The sequence below is a fragment of the Carlito syrichta genome, unplaced genomic scaffold (genome assembly GCF_000164805.1).
Source record: "Carlito syrichta isolate Samal-C Ts95f unplaced genomic scaffold, Tarsius_syrichta-2.0.1 Scaffold287443, whole genome shotgun sequence".
In the NCBI taxonomy this organism is placed as follows: Eukaryota; Metazoa; Chordata; class Mammalia; order Primates; family Tarsiidae; genus Carlito; species Carlito syrichta.
In genome coordinates, this window is record NW_007231539.1 from 59980 (window position 1) to 78262 (window position 18283).

At 44.2% G+C, this 18283-nt stretch overlaps 1 protein-coding gene across 2 annotated transcripts in view; it reads left to right on the plus strand.

Moving 5' to 3' along the window:
• The window catches only part of SMIM20 (small integral membrane protein 20), a 27669-nt gene that overhangs the window by 5242 nt on the left and 4144 nt on the right, over nt 1-18283 (plus strand). The window contains exons 2-3 of one of the 2 annotated variants that reach the window (XR_002481640.1): nt 6423-6479; nt 7224-7621. Coding sequence is in view for 1 of the 2 variants with exons in the window: in XM_008052753.2 (XP_008050944.2) it covers nt 6423-6479; nt 7224-7261 (95 nt within the window). In the remaining variant the exon portion in view is untranslated. Of the gene's footprint in view, nt 1-6422; nt 6480-7223; nt 7917-18283 lie in introns of those variants that run through there. The other variant, XM_008052753.2, reaches the window with a different exon arrangement.

Genomic DNA, 18283 nt, shown 5'->3' on the forward strand with positions numbered 1-18283 from the left:
AGATGGGTCTCGAACCCGCGGACTCAGGCAATTCACTCACCTCAGCCTCCCAAAGGCGCAGGATTACAGGCTGAGCCACCGAGCCCAGCTAAATCCTGCTTTCTAAAAAGAAACTAGTGTCACCTAAGTGTGCAGGGTTGATGAAGTCTGCAGTAGTGTTGTCATGTCCCAGGCCTTTGCGTTCACTCCCCATCCCTCACTCACTCACCAGAACAACTTCCAGCCCTGCAGCCTCCACTCGTGGGACGTGCCCTAACTGGTGTGCCGTTTTAAAATCTTTTATACTGTATTTTTACTGTGGCTTTTCTAAGTTTAGCTCTGTTGAGTTACACACATATTTACCAATGTGTTGCAGTTGCCTTTGGTATTTAGGACAGTGACATGCTGTACAGGTTTGTAGCCCTGGGGCCATAGGCTGCACCACCCAGGTTTGTGGAATGTTCATGCAGTAACAAAATCGCCTAAGGATGCACTCCTCAGGATGTACCCATGTTGTTACACAATACATGACTATATAGTAATAAGGTTAGTGAAGTGATCAGATCCACCCTTTATAGGCATCACTCTGACTGTGTGTGAAGCTGGGCTCAAAGGGTTAAATCGGGGCCCAGGTATTGGAAGGCTGGGCTTCCTGTGACCTCAGGGAGGCGACTGTAGTCTGAGCTAGAGTGGTGGCTATGGACTGGGGAGAAGCAACTGCATTTGGGAGCCACATTGAAGAAGTAAACCCTCAGGGACTTGAGACTGTAGCCACAGAGTGAGGGAGGGAGAGGTAGAAGCACCCAGCATCTGGCTTTAGCAGCTGAGATGGGTACTTGTCATTAACCAGGAAACACAAGAAGGACTTGGCTGGAGGTGAGAGGGCAAGTCCGTTCGCTGAGCATGTTGAGGCTTAGGCGTCTGAGGGGCCCTTGGAGAGCTCCCATAGACGAGGGTCTGGGCTGGAGCTAGAGATGAGGTGTCCGTCCTCGGCATGTGGCTGGCAATCGGAGTCACTCGGTAGGCAGGGGCTCTCAGGCAGCACTCCGAGATAATGGGGACAGGGTTTCCTCCCCTAGGACGGTGGGCTTGGGGAATGCTGCATCGGAAAGTCTGAAGAGCAGGTGGTTGGAGAAAGAGAAGGGCTCTCAAAGGAGTTGAGGGGGTTGGCCAGGCGGGTTGAACACCAGGAGAGGCTGCAGTCCCACGAAGACAGCGCTTCATGAATAGGGAATGTGGTCAGCAGCGTTAGGCTGCTGGGAGGCAGCAAGAAAGATAAGAAGTGGGAACCTCAGATTTAGCCAAAGGAAGGTGAAAGCGATGGGCCCTTTTGCTAAGCATGCTTCCAATCGTTTGGAAGTGGGCAGAAAGCAGACTGCAGGGAATGAAGGGTAAACAGAGCACTAAAATGACTGTTTGACCGTGTTTGGCAGTGTGGAGAGGAGCCTGGCAAAGCCATTTGCAGCAGGTCACAGGTCTAGGGGGAGTTTTGTTTTGGTTTTGGCTGGGGGATATGGAGGACCGAGAAAGTCTCAGACAAAGAAAGGTGCTGGAGAGAGGAGACAACCCACATTGTGGGAGGTGGCGTGTGGTCACGGGCTCCTGTTGGGGAAGAGCCTTGGACGGAAGGCAGGGCATCCTTCTTCCGGTTCAGGAGGAGGGACAGGGACAGGTGTGGGTGCTGCAGCAGATTCACTGTTGGCAAATTGTGGGCACTTCCAGGTGGTGGCATCTGCTCTCTTTGTGACACAGGAGGTCAGGTCACCTGTGAGTAAGAGATAACAACTGCAGGCCAGACTCTCCCTCTGTGAAGCACATCTTCCTGGGCTTCTGTGAGGCCTCCTGCCAGCCTGCCTGGCTGGCTCTGTCTCCTGCCTTCCAGCCGCTCCTTCCAGCTTGCTGACCAGGTCTCCTCTGGCCATCCTCCTTACGTTTGCATTCCCTAGGACTCGGGGCCTACTGAGGAAGAGCCTGCCATTTTTGGAAGGGTGGAGCGGAAACGTGCTCCCTGAGAACTGGGTTACATGTAAAAACACAATCTGAAGCCTTGGTAGGCAAAGGAAATGCCCAGGCCATGTAGAGCCCAAGCGTCAGGTCAGGCTGGGTCCTTCAGCTGCGCCATCCCGGGTAGAGGGACCAGGTAGGTTCCAGAGTTTCGCTGGAATGAGCTTACAGGCAGTGGAAATGAAGCGGGAGCTCTTAGGCAAGACAGAGCCACAGAGAGCTCCCATGATGGCAAGCAGGCAAGCCACTGTCGCCAGACTGCCTTGTGGGCTTCGTTTGGACCTTCAGCTCGTTTGTTAACACAGCAAGTCTCTCCTGCATGCTACAGGGAGCACAGGGTCCGTTCTGTGCACGATCCTTGAGTACTGACACGAGCCCTGAGGAGCTGATAGTGTCGGGGGTCAGCAGTCCAGAACTGGGAGCCCTGTCGGCGCAGCATCGTTGGCACAGGCAAGTGAAAAGCACAGGCAGGCTGAGGACTCGCTTCCTGACCGGCATACACAGCTTCCTGGATCCAGACAGGTGCTGCTGAGGACACGGAAGTGCTTACAGCATTGGGAGGAGCCAGCGCTTCGAGTGCCACCTGATTCCCTTCAAGCGGCTGCCCTGGTTCACACTCACCACCATGTCCACTGGGTCTCCTTCAGTCTCTGGTTCTCACTTGCTGCTGTGGCTGTTGGTTCCCCTCAGCCTCAGGTTCACACTTGTTGCTATGATCATGGGCTGCCTTCAGCCCCTGGTTCACACTTGCTGCTGCGGCTGGTTGGTTCCCCTCAGCCTCTGCTTCACACTTGTCCCCAGTGCACCTTCAGTCCTGGAAAACCCTGTGGGCAGAGGAAGTGTCTAGGCAACAGCAGCAGAATGGGAGCCTGAAACGGTTTTTTAGAACTTTTCTGTTTGCTGTTTTTAAGAAGATAGCTACTTTGAAGTAATTGCCATGAAGCAGTCACGATGTTGTTGAACTTTCTCATGCATATTTTACAGCTGTGTATTTTTTTAATTAAAAAATCCAAACTGACAGACCCCAGAATAGTATGATAAATCCTGCATGTCCTTCACCTAAATTGACCAGTTAGCATTTTGTCAGATTTGCTTCCCCCTTGTGTAATACACACACACACACACACACACACGCACAATTAGTATACATGTATAACTATTATTAATATTTTGTTGTATCATTTGAGAGTAAATTGAAGACATCATGAACTTTCATACCTAAACACTTCAGCTTGTATTTCCTAAGAACAAAGACATTCTTTTATGTAATCACAATACATTATCCAGTGTAAGAAATGTAATCTTGATATAGTGCTGTTACAGATTGAGCATTTCTAATATGAATATCCAAAATCTGAAATGCTCCACAATCCCAAACTTTTTGAGCTCCAACATGACACCAGAAGTAGAAAATTCCACAGTTAAGTACTTACCACCAACTCTGTTTTATGCACAAAATTATTAAAATTATTGTTTAAAATTACCCTCAGGCTGTATGTATATAAAACAGAAGTGAATTTCATGTTTAGACTTGGGTCCCCTCCCCAATATATACCTCATTATATATGCAAATATTCCGGAACCTGGGAAAAAAAAATTCTAAATCCAAAACACTCTTGGTCCCCGGCATTTCAGGTGGAGGTAGCCTGTGTCCAGTATACAGTCCATATCCAGAGTTGGCATTTGTCCCAGTGGCTTCAGGTTGTGAGTAGTCTTTACCTGTTCCTTGGCAGAGGACACAAGGAGGTGGATTCTGAGGCCGGATTCTGCCCAGGTTTTACCTGCTTTGAAGCTGAGGTTTTTGTCTGTTAGTCCTCTGCTGAGCAGCCTCAAGGAGGAATTCCAGACTGCTGGCGGGGTGGGCGTGGGTGTGCTGAGGTATTTGTGTTGTTTGGGATGTTAAAGTAAGAAGTCACACAGTAGATTTATTTCCCAGTATGGACTTTGATATAAGGATATGTTTTCAGTTTCAAAGACTTGTAGGTTACGAGGTAGATTCTTTTACCACCATACAAAAATCAGCCCGTCTGCATGTATTCCTCGTTTTAATAATATACTTTTACCTTCAGCCTAGAGTTAAGGATCTTCAGTTAAACTACAAATCCAACCACTGCCTTAGCACCAGGGGGCAGAGTCGGACTTGCTCAGACCCTGGAGCGGGGAATTTTCTAACCCAGTGTCCCATGGTTGGGTTCAGATCCTCTCACCCCTCATAGGAACGTGCTCATTACTGACGCTGGGAATTAGCTTATCCTGATGTGTTCACATGGTTAAACCCCTGACTGCTGGAATGGCCCTTTTCCTGAGGTTTGTGCGTATTTGCACTTTTCCAATGATATTGAAATAGAAACCTGTCAACCTCATCAAGATGTACTTTGTAAATCCTGAGGGACTGGTTTCTGGTTTCCTTTTGGCATTTTCCACATTCACAAATAAAGTGTCTTTGTGTGATATCCTGAATTTACATAAGACTGCTTTGGCCTTAGAGTATTTATAAAATGTTAATGGATTAAAGAGCCAGGGGATACAGAGAGGATGCTAATACCTGGTGATCACTTGGTAGGAACTGGTTCAGCAAAGTGGTTTAAATTGCCTGACCAAGCCAAACTGCAGAGGGGGCTGCATTAGGACAAGGCTTATAAAGAGATTATGGTCTATTTAAAATCAATCCCCAGTCTCTCCAACCTCATTAGCAATTAGCAAGAAAGTGTGAAGACAGGGATTCCTTTCTCCACTTAGTTCTCCATTGCATCATAAGAGGTTAGAACACAATTAGGCATTCTGTCTTTGCCACCAGAAGTCAGCCTCCCTTGATGCTTGGCAGGCTGCCAGGTGCTTTAGCGGTACAGTACCTGCCTCTTGGAGAATGTGCTCAGTACACCAGGATGTCTGCTTTTCCTAAGCCTGTGAGTCTAGAACACTTTCTGACAATCAATTATTTTAAAAACTCCTCTCTTCCCTCTTCTGTAATCTTGGAGAATAAACCTTTGAGGTCAGGAAAATTATCTCTCTTGTTGTTCCTGGCAGGACTGGCAACAGTGCGGGCTTTTACTTGTTGGTATTTTCTAAGAGCACGTTTGAGACATCTGAAGTTTGAGACTTACACATCCACAGTGTGGTTGGGCTCAGTCCTACAAGAGTTTGACATCCTAGGAGATGGGAACACTGTCTGTGTTGAGTTATTTCAGAAAGTTGGATACCATGGAGGCTGCATGTCATCCACTCCAGGTGGAAGAAATCTTTTGGCATGTCTTGTCTATAGAGGGTCTTTGTCACCATTTGCCTGCTGCTGAACACAGAGGTCCGGTGAAGCCATCAGGCCATTGTCTACAATTGGCTGTGTTCTCTCTGCCCCCTTAGGCTTGGATGTCAAGATTCACATGATCCCCAATGCCTGGTGTTTTATTTGCCAAAGCACAACTTAGCATTGATAAAGCTATTAGGCAGGTCACTTAGGATTGACTTTCTGTCGCTTCACTAGGGAAGCTCAATGAATATTAGATTTGGCAAAACCCTGTTTCTTGTACCTTTATGCTGTGAAACTTTATGAGGATCCAGACGCAAAAATAAGGAAATCAGCCTGACATTAAATACAAGCTAAATGTGAATTTAAAGAAACACTGTCACCCTGATTAAAACAGAGATCTGATTATAACATTTAATTACTATCATTTAGTAGTAAACATCCTTTAGCTCCAAGACTTTTTCCTGAAACCATTGGTTTGTCAAGATACTTAAAATAATAGGTCTTTGTTTTCACAGACCTTGGGTTTATTCTAAACCACTTAGAAAGATGTGTCAGAGTGCTGGAAGCCCATGGATATGAAATGCCCAATTTCTCTTGGCCTTGTCTGTTGGACATCTCCAAAGAGACTGGCTTCACTGCTGTAGCTACAGCACTTACTAATTGGCACAGCACCTGCAATCAATTAGGGAGGCTTCAATTATCCAAACCAAAGCCACCCACCCAAAGATTAATTTTCTGCTCTATTTCCTATCAAAAACATGGCATATTTAGCTCTGAGTCTGGTCCTTCAGTGGAATGCGTCTTAGACATAGAAACGACATCATTTTCTTGTTAATTGTACTTGTTCAATTCAGCAGCCTTCCTCTCATAATATCACGCCCACCAGTTCTTTCAAAATTCCTCTTTTTTTGTTTTGTTGCCTTTCCAAAATGCTAAGATCACAAAGAAGAGACATTAGTTGGGAACTTTTCTCTTGAAGTATGGATTTCTTTATTTTTCTGAAAACACCCAGTCATTTTTGCGTTATAGGATCTAACTTCCACAACCTAAAAGCTTTGTGTAATGGCATCTCTGAATTCAGTAGCACTCATAAATATTGTTTTCTAATTGTCCTATGTCATTGTCCCATGTAAACACAAAGATTTTACCCTCCCCTTTTTCTGAGGAGTAATTTTCCTATTGTGTTTCTCAGAGAAGGAACAAGCTGTAAATCGGGCTGGAATTGTTCAAGAAGATGTGCAGCCACCAGGTAAACTAAAAAAAAAAAAAAAAAAAACAGATCAAAGCAAAATCCAGTTTGTACTGCTGTGTTGTGTGGTTTGTGCATGCTGCTTTGGCTTGGAGAGTAGGGGAATGCTTTTTAGCTTAGAGACGAGATTGTGATTTTGCTGTTTATTTCATAACAGTTACCATTTTATAGGTGCCACCCAAGGCTTAATAATTCACTCTAGAATACTTTCTGCAAGTTGACCACGTTCTCTTTTGCATTTGATAAGCGGGCATAAAAATGTTAACAAGTGTGTGCTTAAATATGAAATGTGAGTAGTTGTTTGCCAGATTTATATACCAAGCACCTACTTAAACCCCACCCTCATGAGAAAATAGTGTTTACTTGTAAGCTGTTTTCACTGACACAGGATTCTGCTTCATACAATGGCTCAGAAATCTCCCTTTATGTCCGAATGGATAGTTGCTTTAGACATCCAATTTGGTGGAGAATGAGAGGGTTCCAGTTTACTTTTGTCATCTGTGGCACCCTTCTTGTATTTTATGTTTTAAAGAGGCCAGATGTGTATCTTCCTGCTGTGGAGCACTTCCCGAGCCCTGTCACCATCCCTCGTGGCTGACGGCCTTCCCAGCCTCTCCTGCCCACACCCATAGTCTCAGGCACATGGCACAGCTGGGTTCTGATGTCATCTTGTTGGTTTGGGGTTGAGGGAACAGTATGACATCTTTAAGCGAATTCTGTTTTCATCCGTGTTTCTTTCCATAGGGTTAAAAGTCTGGTCCGACCCCTTTGGCAGGAAATGAGAAGACTGTGACCATCCCCGATTAGGAAAAGAGATTTTCTTGTGTTTTTGATTCTGCATGAAGTACAACCGGACACCTCACTCTCACACAGTGACTGGAGAAGAAAGCCCTGTAATACCATAAGTACTACAAATACTTGTAAACAAAGACTGCACAAGGATTAATATTTCACTGCTTAAGTATCAAAAGAACTCTGGAACAGATGGTACCATTAGGAAGATTTTCCTGATGCAGTCAACTTTCCAAGAATGAGGGTGTCTTGTCCAGCTGTATTTGGAGGCAGTCTGCTTATGACCATGTCATGGCCACGTACCCAAGTAAGCTGTGGTATGAAAATAAGCAACCAGTGGATTTCAGAAGGTACAAGCACATTTTACCACCTTCTAAATCAGAGATTCCAGTAAAAAGCTTCCATGCTGAGCTGCCTCTAGGGCTCTTTGCAAATACTCTAGCAGAAAAGCTCTTTGAGGACAAGGGGCTTGGTTCTGTTGAAAAATAAACAGGTCAGGGTAACCATTTCTTGTTGAAGATTCCAGGTTAGAAAATAAAAAAAATGAAGCAAGTCAAGCTAGATGAGTACTCATGCAGAGAAATCAAGGATGAATTAACAGAAGTGAAAACATGTGAATTAAAATGATTTATTTTTACTTTACAATGGTGTCTTTTTTGTAGGTTCTTATTTTTTTGTGTGTGAAAAATTAAATTATAGTACCCAGAAGTGCAGCTTGACTAGGTTATATTTAAATAGATGTATTTGTGTGGTGTCTGCTTATATACAAGTAAACATTTTAGAGATGACTAGCAAATAGTTGAGATAAACATTATTGAGTGGTGAGCCTTCTCTCAGAGCCTTACCAGCTGCTGTAAAGATAAAAGGGAGGATACAGGTGGCATGACCTTTATGGGAAAAGCTTGGGGCCAGGAGTGTTTTGGATGGCAGATTTATTTATTTATTTTTTTTGGTGATTTAAAAATATCTGCATGTACATAGTGAGATATTTTGGGGATGTGACCCAAGTCTAAACATGAAATTCATTTCTAGTTCATGTACACATTATACAACCCAAAGGTTGTTTTTTTTTTTTGAGTTGGAGTCTCACTCTGTCACCCAGATTAGAGTACAGTGGCTGCTCCTGGCCACTGCAGCCTCGGCCTGCTGGGCTCCAGCGATCCTTCCTCCTCAGCCTTCCAAGTAGCTGGAACTACAGGCGCGTACTACCATGCCCGGCCAATCTTTTTGATTTATTGTAGAGATGAGGTCTCGCCAAGTTGCTCAGGTGGGTCTCGAACCCGCGGGCTCAGGCACTTCACTCACCTTGGCCTCCAAAAGCACGGGATTATAGACTGAGCCACCAAGCCTGGCCCAAAGATATTTTTATACAATGTAGAAAAATAATTTTGTACTCGAAACAAGGTTTTGACTACAACCATCATATTTGGTCAGGTGTGGAATTTTCTATTTGTGGTATTATGTTGGCACTCAAAAAGTTTTGCATTTTTAGATTAGGGATGAATGGTCAACCTGTCTTCCCTCCTTTTTTCCCTCCCTCCTTTTTCTTCTCCCTCTTTTTCTTCCTTCCTTCCTTTCTATGTCTAACCTCTTACTAGATGATATGCTTCTGAAGAGGTACATCTTTTTCATTTTTGTATCAATGTGCCTTGCATATTACTGTAGGCTATCTTTAGACAAGCTGCCTGATGACTTAACCTTATTATTGTGAACTTGGAGTTTTCTTAACAGACAACTGGCCCAATTACATAATTACTGTCAAGAAGAAATTAGACTGGCAGTTCCAAAACCAAAGTCAACACTTTGGGTAGGCATTCCCTAATATTTAGTTGACTTACGGTTTACAACCCAATAAAGGAAGTGGACTCATTAGGGGTACATTTGACCACTATTTTCCTTGGAGGGGGCACCAGGAAGTTATGTAACTTAAAGTCAAACATTCTGTGGGAGCTTAATTGAGTTTTCTTCATGAGTGAGGCAAGCATGTGGTACCATCTGCGTTGGAAGATGTCCAGGCTGAAATGGCTGTTTCTGAGTTCCGTAGAGAACTATGGGGCCTTGACTGATGGTCTTTGGTGGAACAGACCCCGATTGACTCCTGAGTGGGGTCTTTGTCCTGGGCCTGTCCCTGCCCTCAGTCCACCTCTTGGCAGAGATAAAGGGGCTGCCTGTCCCGCTCATTTGCCTTGTCGTTTACAAAAGGATCCCTCTTCATGTTGTCAAAGGCATAGCGTCAGTCTCTCCTGTCCACACTGGACAGAGCCAGCTTGTAAGAGATGCTGATCATGAGGGATGATGAGGGCCTTGCCTCTCACCCCTGAGTTTCCCAGGTATGCCCCAGGTTGATGCCAAAAACGCTTGAAAGAGCTCACAGCCAGATACATTTAAGAAACAGAGTTCACATTGACTTAGGTTTATTTTAATTTGATGATCCCCAAGAGAGACACAATATTTCCAAAGCATATTTGATCACAGAACATTTTTCACAGATTATCTTCTGGGACTTGTGAATAATCAGCATCCTTTTGGGGAAATCTTTTATGTTAATGGTTCTTAAACTTGTTGGTCTTAGAACCCCTTTATACTCTTAAAAATTTCCAAGAACTCCAAAGTCATTTCGTTTATGTGGGTTCTATCTATAGTTATTTTTATTGAATTAGAAATGAAAACATTTGAAAAATGTTTATTAAGTCATTTAAAAGTATCAGTAACAAACCCAGATAATGTGGTATATCTTTGTGTGAAAAATTTATTTTCCAAGGCAAGTAATTTGCAAATCTCTTTAATGTGTGGCTTAACAGAAAACAGATGAATTCTCATGTCTGCTTCTGTGTTCGAGCCATTGCCATGTCACACGTCATGTGACCTCTGGAAACCGTCACTATATAGTTATAGGAGGATAAGCCTAAGAAGAGCACAAAAACTTTCGTGGTATTGTAAAAATGATCTTGCCTATGCAGACCCCCGAAGGGTTTCAGAGACTAGTTCTAGAGGTCCCTGGATCATATTTGAGTCCACTTTTCTTTCCCTTTGATTTTAATCAGACCTTCCGAGAATTGTGTATCTGGATTGCATTAGTCCCCTTCAAGAGTTACTTGCAGTGAACTGTGCTTGGCATGTCCATCCTGAGGGAGGCTAGAAGGGAGGTGAGAAACTGACATCATCTCTTACTGCTGTTACTGAAATGAGGCTGTTGAGCCCTTCATTGTCAATGTCCATGACTTATTTAGGAAGACTTAAATCGACGTTGAAGAAATCTCAAAACCAGAAATAGCAACGTTGCTGAACACTTGGCACTTTCATCCTGTGAACGTTGAATTGCGCAACTTTGACTCTATCTTTGTATTGGCAGATAGGAAGCTCATCTGTGCTTGAGGGCCAGCTTTTAAAAAGTGCTAGAGTCCTTGTGGAGTGAATTTGGGCCATGGTGTTCACTTCATCCTGGTTCCCCCACCCTTATTTTCCTTCCTGCTTTCTCACTTCAGTTTTTTACCGACTGTTGCATGTTGGCCCCTCATTTTAAAATCAAGCAGGACACAATATGTATCCAACTGAAGGACCACTTATCGGCTAGTAGGGGAAATGAAGTACATTCACAAATAAGATTAAAATAATATGGAACGTTAAAAGTGCCTTTAAAGGGATTAGAATATCTACTAACCCTGAACATATGGAAACCCTTGGTCCCTCCAGTCCTACTCCTAGTTATTTTTGCTGCAAGAGTGCATCCATAAGTTCGCCAACAGACATGTAGAATATTCCTAGCAGCACTGGAGACTTCCAAATGCCCATCAACGGTATAATGAGTGAACAAACTGATACAGTCACGGTGGAATCTTATACAGCAATGAAAATGAACAATATAATGAATCTCTCAGACAGTGCTGAATATACAAAACCAACTGCAAGAGGACATATTTAGGTTCCAGTTAGGTGACTAAAAACAGGCAAGCTAAGCCACACAGAAGTCAGGATAAAAGCTGAGTGTGGTTGTATATCCTTGTAATACCAGCTACTCGGGAGGCTGAGGCAACACGGTCACTTAAAGCCAGGAGTTTGCACCCTGGGCAACATAGTGAGACCCTATCTCGGGATAATGGCTGTTGTTAGGGAGGGGGAAGGGTGGTGACTGGAAGGGGGCACAAAGAGGGATTCAGGGTACGGTTAGGTTATTTTTTTAAAATCTCGGTGCAGGTTACATGAGTTTGTTGAGTTTCTGAATATTCATTGAGCTGTACAAATGCCTGCACTTTTCTAAATGTGGGTCATACGTCGATGAAAACTTTTTCTTTCCCCCAAGTGCAGAGATTTGCAGTAGAAAAAAAAGAGACTGTATCTATTTGTAGAATCAGGAAACTTTCCATAGAACCACACGGTTTGATGGCTGAAGGGACAGGAAAATCCCGCAGGGGTGTCGGGGAAGTCAGGAATGCTGATGGAAGGTACCTGTCGCCCTATTTGGGACATGGCTGAGGCTGAGTGAACAAAAGCTGTGATCACAGATGTTGCAGCTGACATTTGTATGGAGCCAGGGCAATGGGGTTCAGACATGCAGTGGGTAGCACATGTCTGAGGGGTAGTCTGATTTGGATGTAGGTGTGTGTGGGGAGATCCCTACACCTGGCCTGTGCACCACTGGACCCTTCCACCTGACGTGGGCTTGGCCTGCAGTGGGCACTTGGTAAATATCAAGCTGGTATTTTTTACTTAATTTAGGAGACTTGAAGCATCTTAAACAGGAAGTGTTCTGAAAACTTTAAAATGAAGCCCCAGAGCAATCTTTTTTTTTTTTTTTTTTTTTTGAGTCAGGGTCTCACTCTGTCACCCCAACTGGAGTGGCATGGCACTATCATGACTCACTGCAACCTCAACCTCGTGGATTCAGGTGATCCTGCTGCCTCTCCCTCCCAAGTAGCCAGGACTACAGGCATGTGCCACCTACTTTTTCTGTAGATATGAGGTCTCGCTATATTACCCAGGCTAGTCTCAAACTCCTTGGGCTCAAGCAGTCCTCCTGCCTCAGCCTCCCAAAATGTTGGAATTACAGGCATGGGCCCCTGCACCCAGTCTCCAGAGCAGTTCTAATCATAGTGGTGGCCAGAGCAGTTCAAGGCTGTTTGTTACCTGCTCATAGTGAAGTAAGCACAGAGATGAAGAAAAAACTTGTAGAAACTTTTGAATCTGTTAAAGCAAAACTTGGGCTTGTGTTTTGTATTGTTTATCTTTTAAATTTTCCAATACAATGAATTTACAGTGGCCTACTATGGATTAGTGTTTAGAAACAAACCCAAAACTGGGCTCTGTCCCAGGTAGTTTGAGAAGCACTGACCTAAGGATGGATCCAGAGGGTGTTCCCAGGTGCAGGCTGGTGCTGGCTCAGAGGTCTCATGTGCTCAGCAGACTGGAAGTTTCCACCCCCTGCCCCTTCCTGGCAGGGAGTACTGTATTCTGAGCATCAGTAGGTAAAAACCCCTTGTTTCTTAATACAGATGGGACTCATGGATAGGTTATTTCACCTTGTTTTTTGAGTTGGAGTCTCACTCTGTCACCCAGGCTGGAAAGCAGGGACACAATCACGCCTCACTGCAACCTTGACCTCCTGGGCTCAAGCGATCCTTTCTCCTCAGCTTCCCAAGCTGCTGGGACTACAGGCATGTGCTTCCACGCCTGGCTAATGTTCTGATTTTTTTTGTAGAGACAAGGTCTCACTACAAGGTCTAACAAGTTTGCAAGCTTGTCACCGTGCACTTACGTTGGCAGCACTGTACAACTAGTAAGGTTTCATAACCTTGGTATATCAGTGTCTCACAGCCATGTTTGCATCAGTGTGTGGCAGTGTCTTGCTGTGTGGCGTTCATTATTGTTGCATATTTTTGTGTGCTGTCATGAGAATGTTGGGAGATTAAATTAGAGCACCCAACAAACATTAAATTTCTTGTTGAACTTGGCAAGAGTGGAGGTGAAATCAGGGACATGTTAGTCCAAGTTTATGGGGATAATGTCATGAAGAAAATGGCAGTGTACAAAGGGATTACATGTTTTTCTGAGGGGAGAGACAGCGTTACTGATGAAAAGAGGTCAGGACGGCCAGTAACAAGCAGAACTGATGAAAACACTGCAAAAATTCATCAAATTGTGCATCAAAAACATCGGTTGACTGTGAAAAGCATAGCAGAACAAATAAACATTGATAAAGACACAGTTAGGAAAATCTTAACTGAAAATCTTGACATGAGTAAGATGTGTGTAAAAATGGTCCTGAAGGAGCTCTTGCATCGCAACAATGCACCAGCTTACATAGCAGTGTCTGTGAAGGAATTTTTACCCAGTAAACAAATAATTGTATTGGAACACTTCCCTACTCATCTGATCTGATCCCTAGTGACACTTTTCTTTACCCAAAGATAAAGGAAATATTGAAAGCAAGACATTTTGTTGACATTCAGGACATCAAGGGCAATACGATGACTACTATGATGGCCATTCCAGAAAAAGAGTTCCAAACTGCATTGATGGATGGCCTTGGTGTTGGTGTGAGTGCATAGCTTCCCAACGGGAGTACTTTGAAGGTGACCGTAGTGATATTTAGCAATGAGGAATGTAGTGTTTTTTCCAGGATGATTTTGCTTAATCATGAGACCTCGTTGTTGCCCAGGCTGGTCTTGAACTCAAGCAGTCCTCCCACTTCGGCCTTCCAACATGCTGGGATTACCCATGGTTGACCTTGATTTCACTTTTCAGGACTTCTTTTACACCTGCTGATTGCAGTGAAGGCTCCTGTGGTTAATGCTGCCTCTTAGTAACAAAAGGTATAGCTCATTGCAACTCCCGTGTGTGGGAAGATGGACGGAGCAGCTGGGTGGCCACTGTGCTGGTCCTGGACTGTGCCTGGGGATGGGCATTCACTAGCCAGAAAATGACAGCCAGGTTGCTCTTCCCTGGTAGCCCAGCTGGTGGCTGCAGCAGGGTGCCCCTCACTCTTGCCCTCATACTGTGCGTAGTGGTCTTCCCCCAATTATGAGTCTGAGCACATTGGAGAAAAATGAGGAGTCGCTGCTTCCCACGGGATCTGGGCAGTCTTGGAATAGAGACTCCAAAGAGGCCTCCTCTTCCCAGGCATCTCTAATGGGGTGTGTGTTCAAGACTCTTTGTTGCAAGTGACGGAAAACCCAGGCCCCGAATGGCACAGAAAGGGAATTCACTCATAAAATTGAGAACTTCAAAGTCACAGTCATTTTTTAATTGTCACAATCATTTATGAATGTAAAAAATAATTATACCCATGCCAGTAGTGTTTTATGTTTGTGTGTTTGTGTTTGTTGTAGAGAAAAGGTCTTACTATGTTGCCCAGGCTGGTCTTGAACTCTTGGCTTCAAGTGATCCTTCCACTTCGACTTCCCAAAATGCTGAGATTACATGTGCAAATTACCACACCTGACCCTGTCAGGAGTCTTAAAATGCTCATTTTGTTTTTACGTCTGATAATGTTTTGCAAATTGATCATCTTAAATATATTTTTTAAAAAGCTTTATGTTAAAAGATAATCATCACAAGATACTAACACACATCTGGAAATAATTTAAATTTAGAACTATGGTAAATTTGGTGGCCTAGGAGATAGTTATTTAAAATTATGTGTAAGTTTTATTTGCCAATATTTTCTGGCTTTTAAATATTTTTAAATGAGTATGTATAATTCATAATGATGTGGGTCTATTATAACCATTCCTATACATGTTATATGTGCATGTGTTACACAGGGATCTCGAAACATTACCAATTACCTGTTCATTCAATGACATATCCACTTACTAAACATTTCTTGTGTACTTGAAAAAAATCAATAAAATAATTATGCCCAAAGCCCTCAAGAGTGAGTCATGCTGGTGTCCTAGATAGGTTACTTGTCCTGGTAGACATCTGCAGCTCTCTTTGCCCAATATCTTACCCCTCTTATGGTCACATCTGCCCCCTGTCCCCGACTTTTCCCCTGCTTAGATGGAGATGACTTCACCCCATGCTCTAGGAGTAGGTGTGTAGTCCAAGTTTAGCCAATGAGATCACTGCAAACTCCTAGTTGTGGGGATTGGATCCAGGGTGAGCAGTGACCCAAAACCAAGATAGTCAGGTCTAATAGAGTTACTGTTGCCCGTTGGTATGAATGGTCAGACTAGAGCAAGAGCTCTCGGAGTTCACCAGATTTGGAGCTGTTGGCAGCCATCTTGCCACTATGAGGGCAGAGCTAGTCCAAGACCAACATCAAAGTAGAAGGGAATAACAGGAGACATATGCCAGGTCCTGGTGATGTTATTCAAGCCTCCCAAGGTTCACAGGTGTCAAACAAGGATATCTCTGGATTAATAAATAAATACAGTTCAATAAGGTCTCTTTTTGCACCAGTGTAGATTGGGTTTTTGTTACTTGCAAACAAAAAAGTCTTGACAAGTGTCTTAGTTCTTTTTGGGTTTCTATAGCAGAATACCTGAGACTGGGTAATTTAAAATAAACAAAAATGTATTTGGCTCCCGGTTTTGATGGCTGAGAAGTCCAAGATCCAGGGGCCAGAGTCTAGTGAGGACTTTCCTTCTGCATCATCCCATGGCGAGAAAGCAAGGAAGAGAGAGAGAGAGTCCCAAATCATCTTTTTATTAGGAACCCACTCCCAAGATAACAAACCCACTCCCATGACAAGTCTCTGCCCTTATGACCTGGTCATTTCTTAAAGGTTCCATCTCGCAACACTGTTGCATCAGAGATTGAATTTCCAACAGGTGAACTTTGGAGGACACCTTTAAACCATAGCAACATCCCCATTCTATATCTTATTGTAATTATTTTTCTGAAATGTGTTCCGCATGGTATTTCTACCTTAAATTTTAAAATGTTAAAATAATTTAGCCTTCTTTTTAGGACTTGGGCTTGTTGTGCAGTACAGCTGTTGGAGTAGGTTAGACAGTTACCCCTTCGTTCTGTGACGGGGGCCATGCTGTGCTTGTGAGTTTTCTGGTTTTTCTTATCTCTACCCTGTCTTGCAGCTGTAGGGAGCAGACTTTGGTTTCCTCTCTGATTTGCTGCTTCTAGTCTGCAGTGAGATTGAAAAGTAGTTAGCCAAAATGCTGGAATCTGGCATCAAATGAAAGTGAATGCTTTTCATGTGGGCTTAGAGGCTGTGGTGTGAATAAATTGCAATGGCTTTGTGACATTTTGCCTGCCCTGAGGTTTTTTGGTATTTGCTTTCTGTTTCTGCATTGGTTCTGGATAGATGAGGTTTCCTGATGTTTCTTTTGGTTGAAGTCCCCCCCCAACAAGATTTTTCACACTAATGGATCGTGCAATGTGAGCAAAAGAGCTGGGGTTGAAATGTTTTATAACTTAGCAAAGTTACTCAGTTTTCTTCAGAGAAGTACCCACAGCAGTATTCTGCACCTCAGGCTGACCTTCAACTTGTTTTTCTTCTTTTCTAAAACAGCCTCTTTAATTTTCAGCCTCTAATGGCATACACTGCCTTGTGGGGGTGCGGGGGGGGGGTGTGGTTGTATCAGAGGGAGCGGTTCACTTAAGGCAGTTGCTGAATCAATTTGGGAAAATGCGAGCCGCCAGCTCCTGTACTTATCTGCTAAGTGTCTGTGCCCTGGAATACACTGGAGCCACTTAAGCCTCATAAACACAACACTGGTATATTGGGTGCACACGTGTGAGGGGCACGCAGCTTGCCACCTTTGCCGGATTGAATGAAAACCCAAAGGGGCAGACTCCCTCCGAGAAGCCCCAGTGAAGACAGTTGTGTTTAGCAAATAAATAAGTAAATAACCCATGCCTGGTTTTGAAATTACTAGAAAAATGGTCGTTCAAGTGATTTATCTTGTGGAATATGCAGCGTCTGCTTGCTAAGGTGGCTGCTTTTTATTTTTATTTTTCCTCTCACTTGACATAGGCTCACATTACAGACACAGAACATCCAGGCACAAAACCATTCTTCTTTGGTTTTTGTGATCAAGAGAGCAGCCCTGGTTTTCGATGGCCTCTGCCTTTTGAAAATGAAGTCCGCCTGTGGCTTTGGGGAACCAGTTAGGCAGTGGGCTGAGAATCCCCAAAGGGTCACTTGTGTTTCTTTGCTGACTAAACGTGTGACTCCTCGTCCCGTCTCAGCTCCCCATTAACTCTGCATCAGCCCTTGCCAAGCTCAGTGGTTTTCAGTGATGATGTGAATAATTGCAGCGAGTGAGTGTCACAGGCCTTGGGACAGCCAGTCCCCGAGGGCCCTGGCCTCCTGGAGGTGTTTCCAGCCAAGGAGTGGGAAGACAGATGGGAGCAGTTGCTTCTCGAGTTTCTAGAATGCCTAACATGATTACACCAACATGGCAGTGTCACCAGTAGAGCATGTTCTTCCCTGCTTTGTATCGGTCGCCACGCAGGAGTGTCCAATTTGGAAGGGCAATCGGGTTTATTCTATTCCACAGCCGGAGAATGAAGAAGGGGAGCTGGTGCTCTGAACTCTCTTTCTCCCCAGGCAGTGGAAAGTGTGGAGGTTTTACAGAGTTGGGTGTGGGTGGGGAGATGTGAAAGCATGTGCGGGGTAGAGTTCCAGACATGTTTCTCCATGGCTGGCATGTACACAAAATGGTGGAGATTTTCCCGTGGAGAGGGGATTTTGGCATGATAATGACATGTTGATTAGCTAAGAATAGCGATGGTAACCGATGCTGGTCCGTGCTGGCCTATTGTGATCTAAACCCATCCTGCATAGGGTCTGGACTGCCTCTGGTGCCTGACAGGTGCTAGACCCTTCAAGCTGCTGTAGCTAAAAAGAAGGAAACTAGGGAAGATTTATTCGATTTTCTTAAAAGACTAAAAAAGAAAAGAACAAAGCCCATTAAAGTATTTACACTGCCTCATCGGGACTGTCCTGATGACCACTGGTATTATGGGCTGTATTGTGTCCCCTCAAAACTCCTATGTTAAGCCGGGCTCGGTGGCTCAGCCTGTAATCCCACGCCTTTGGGAGGCTGAGG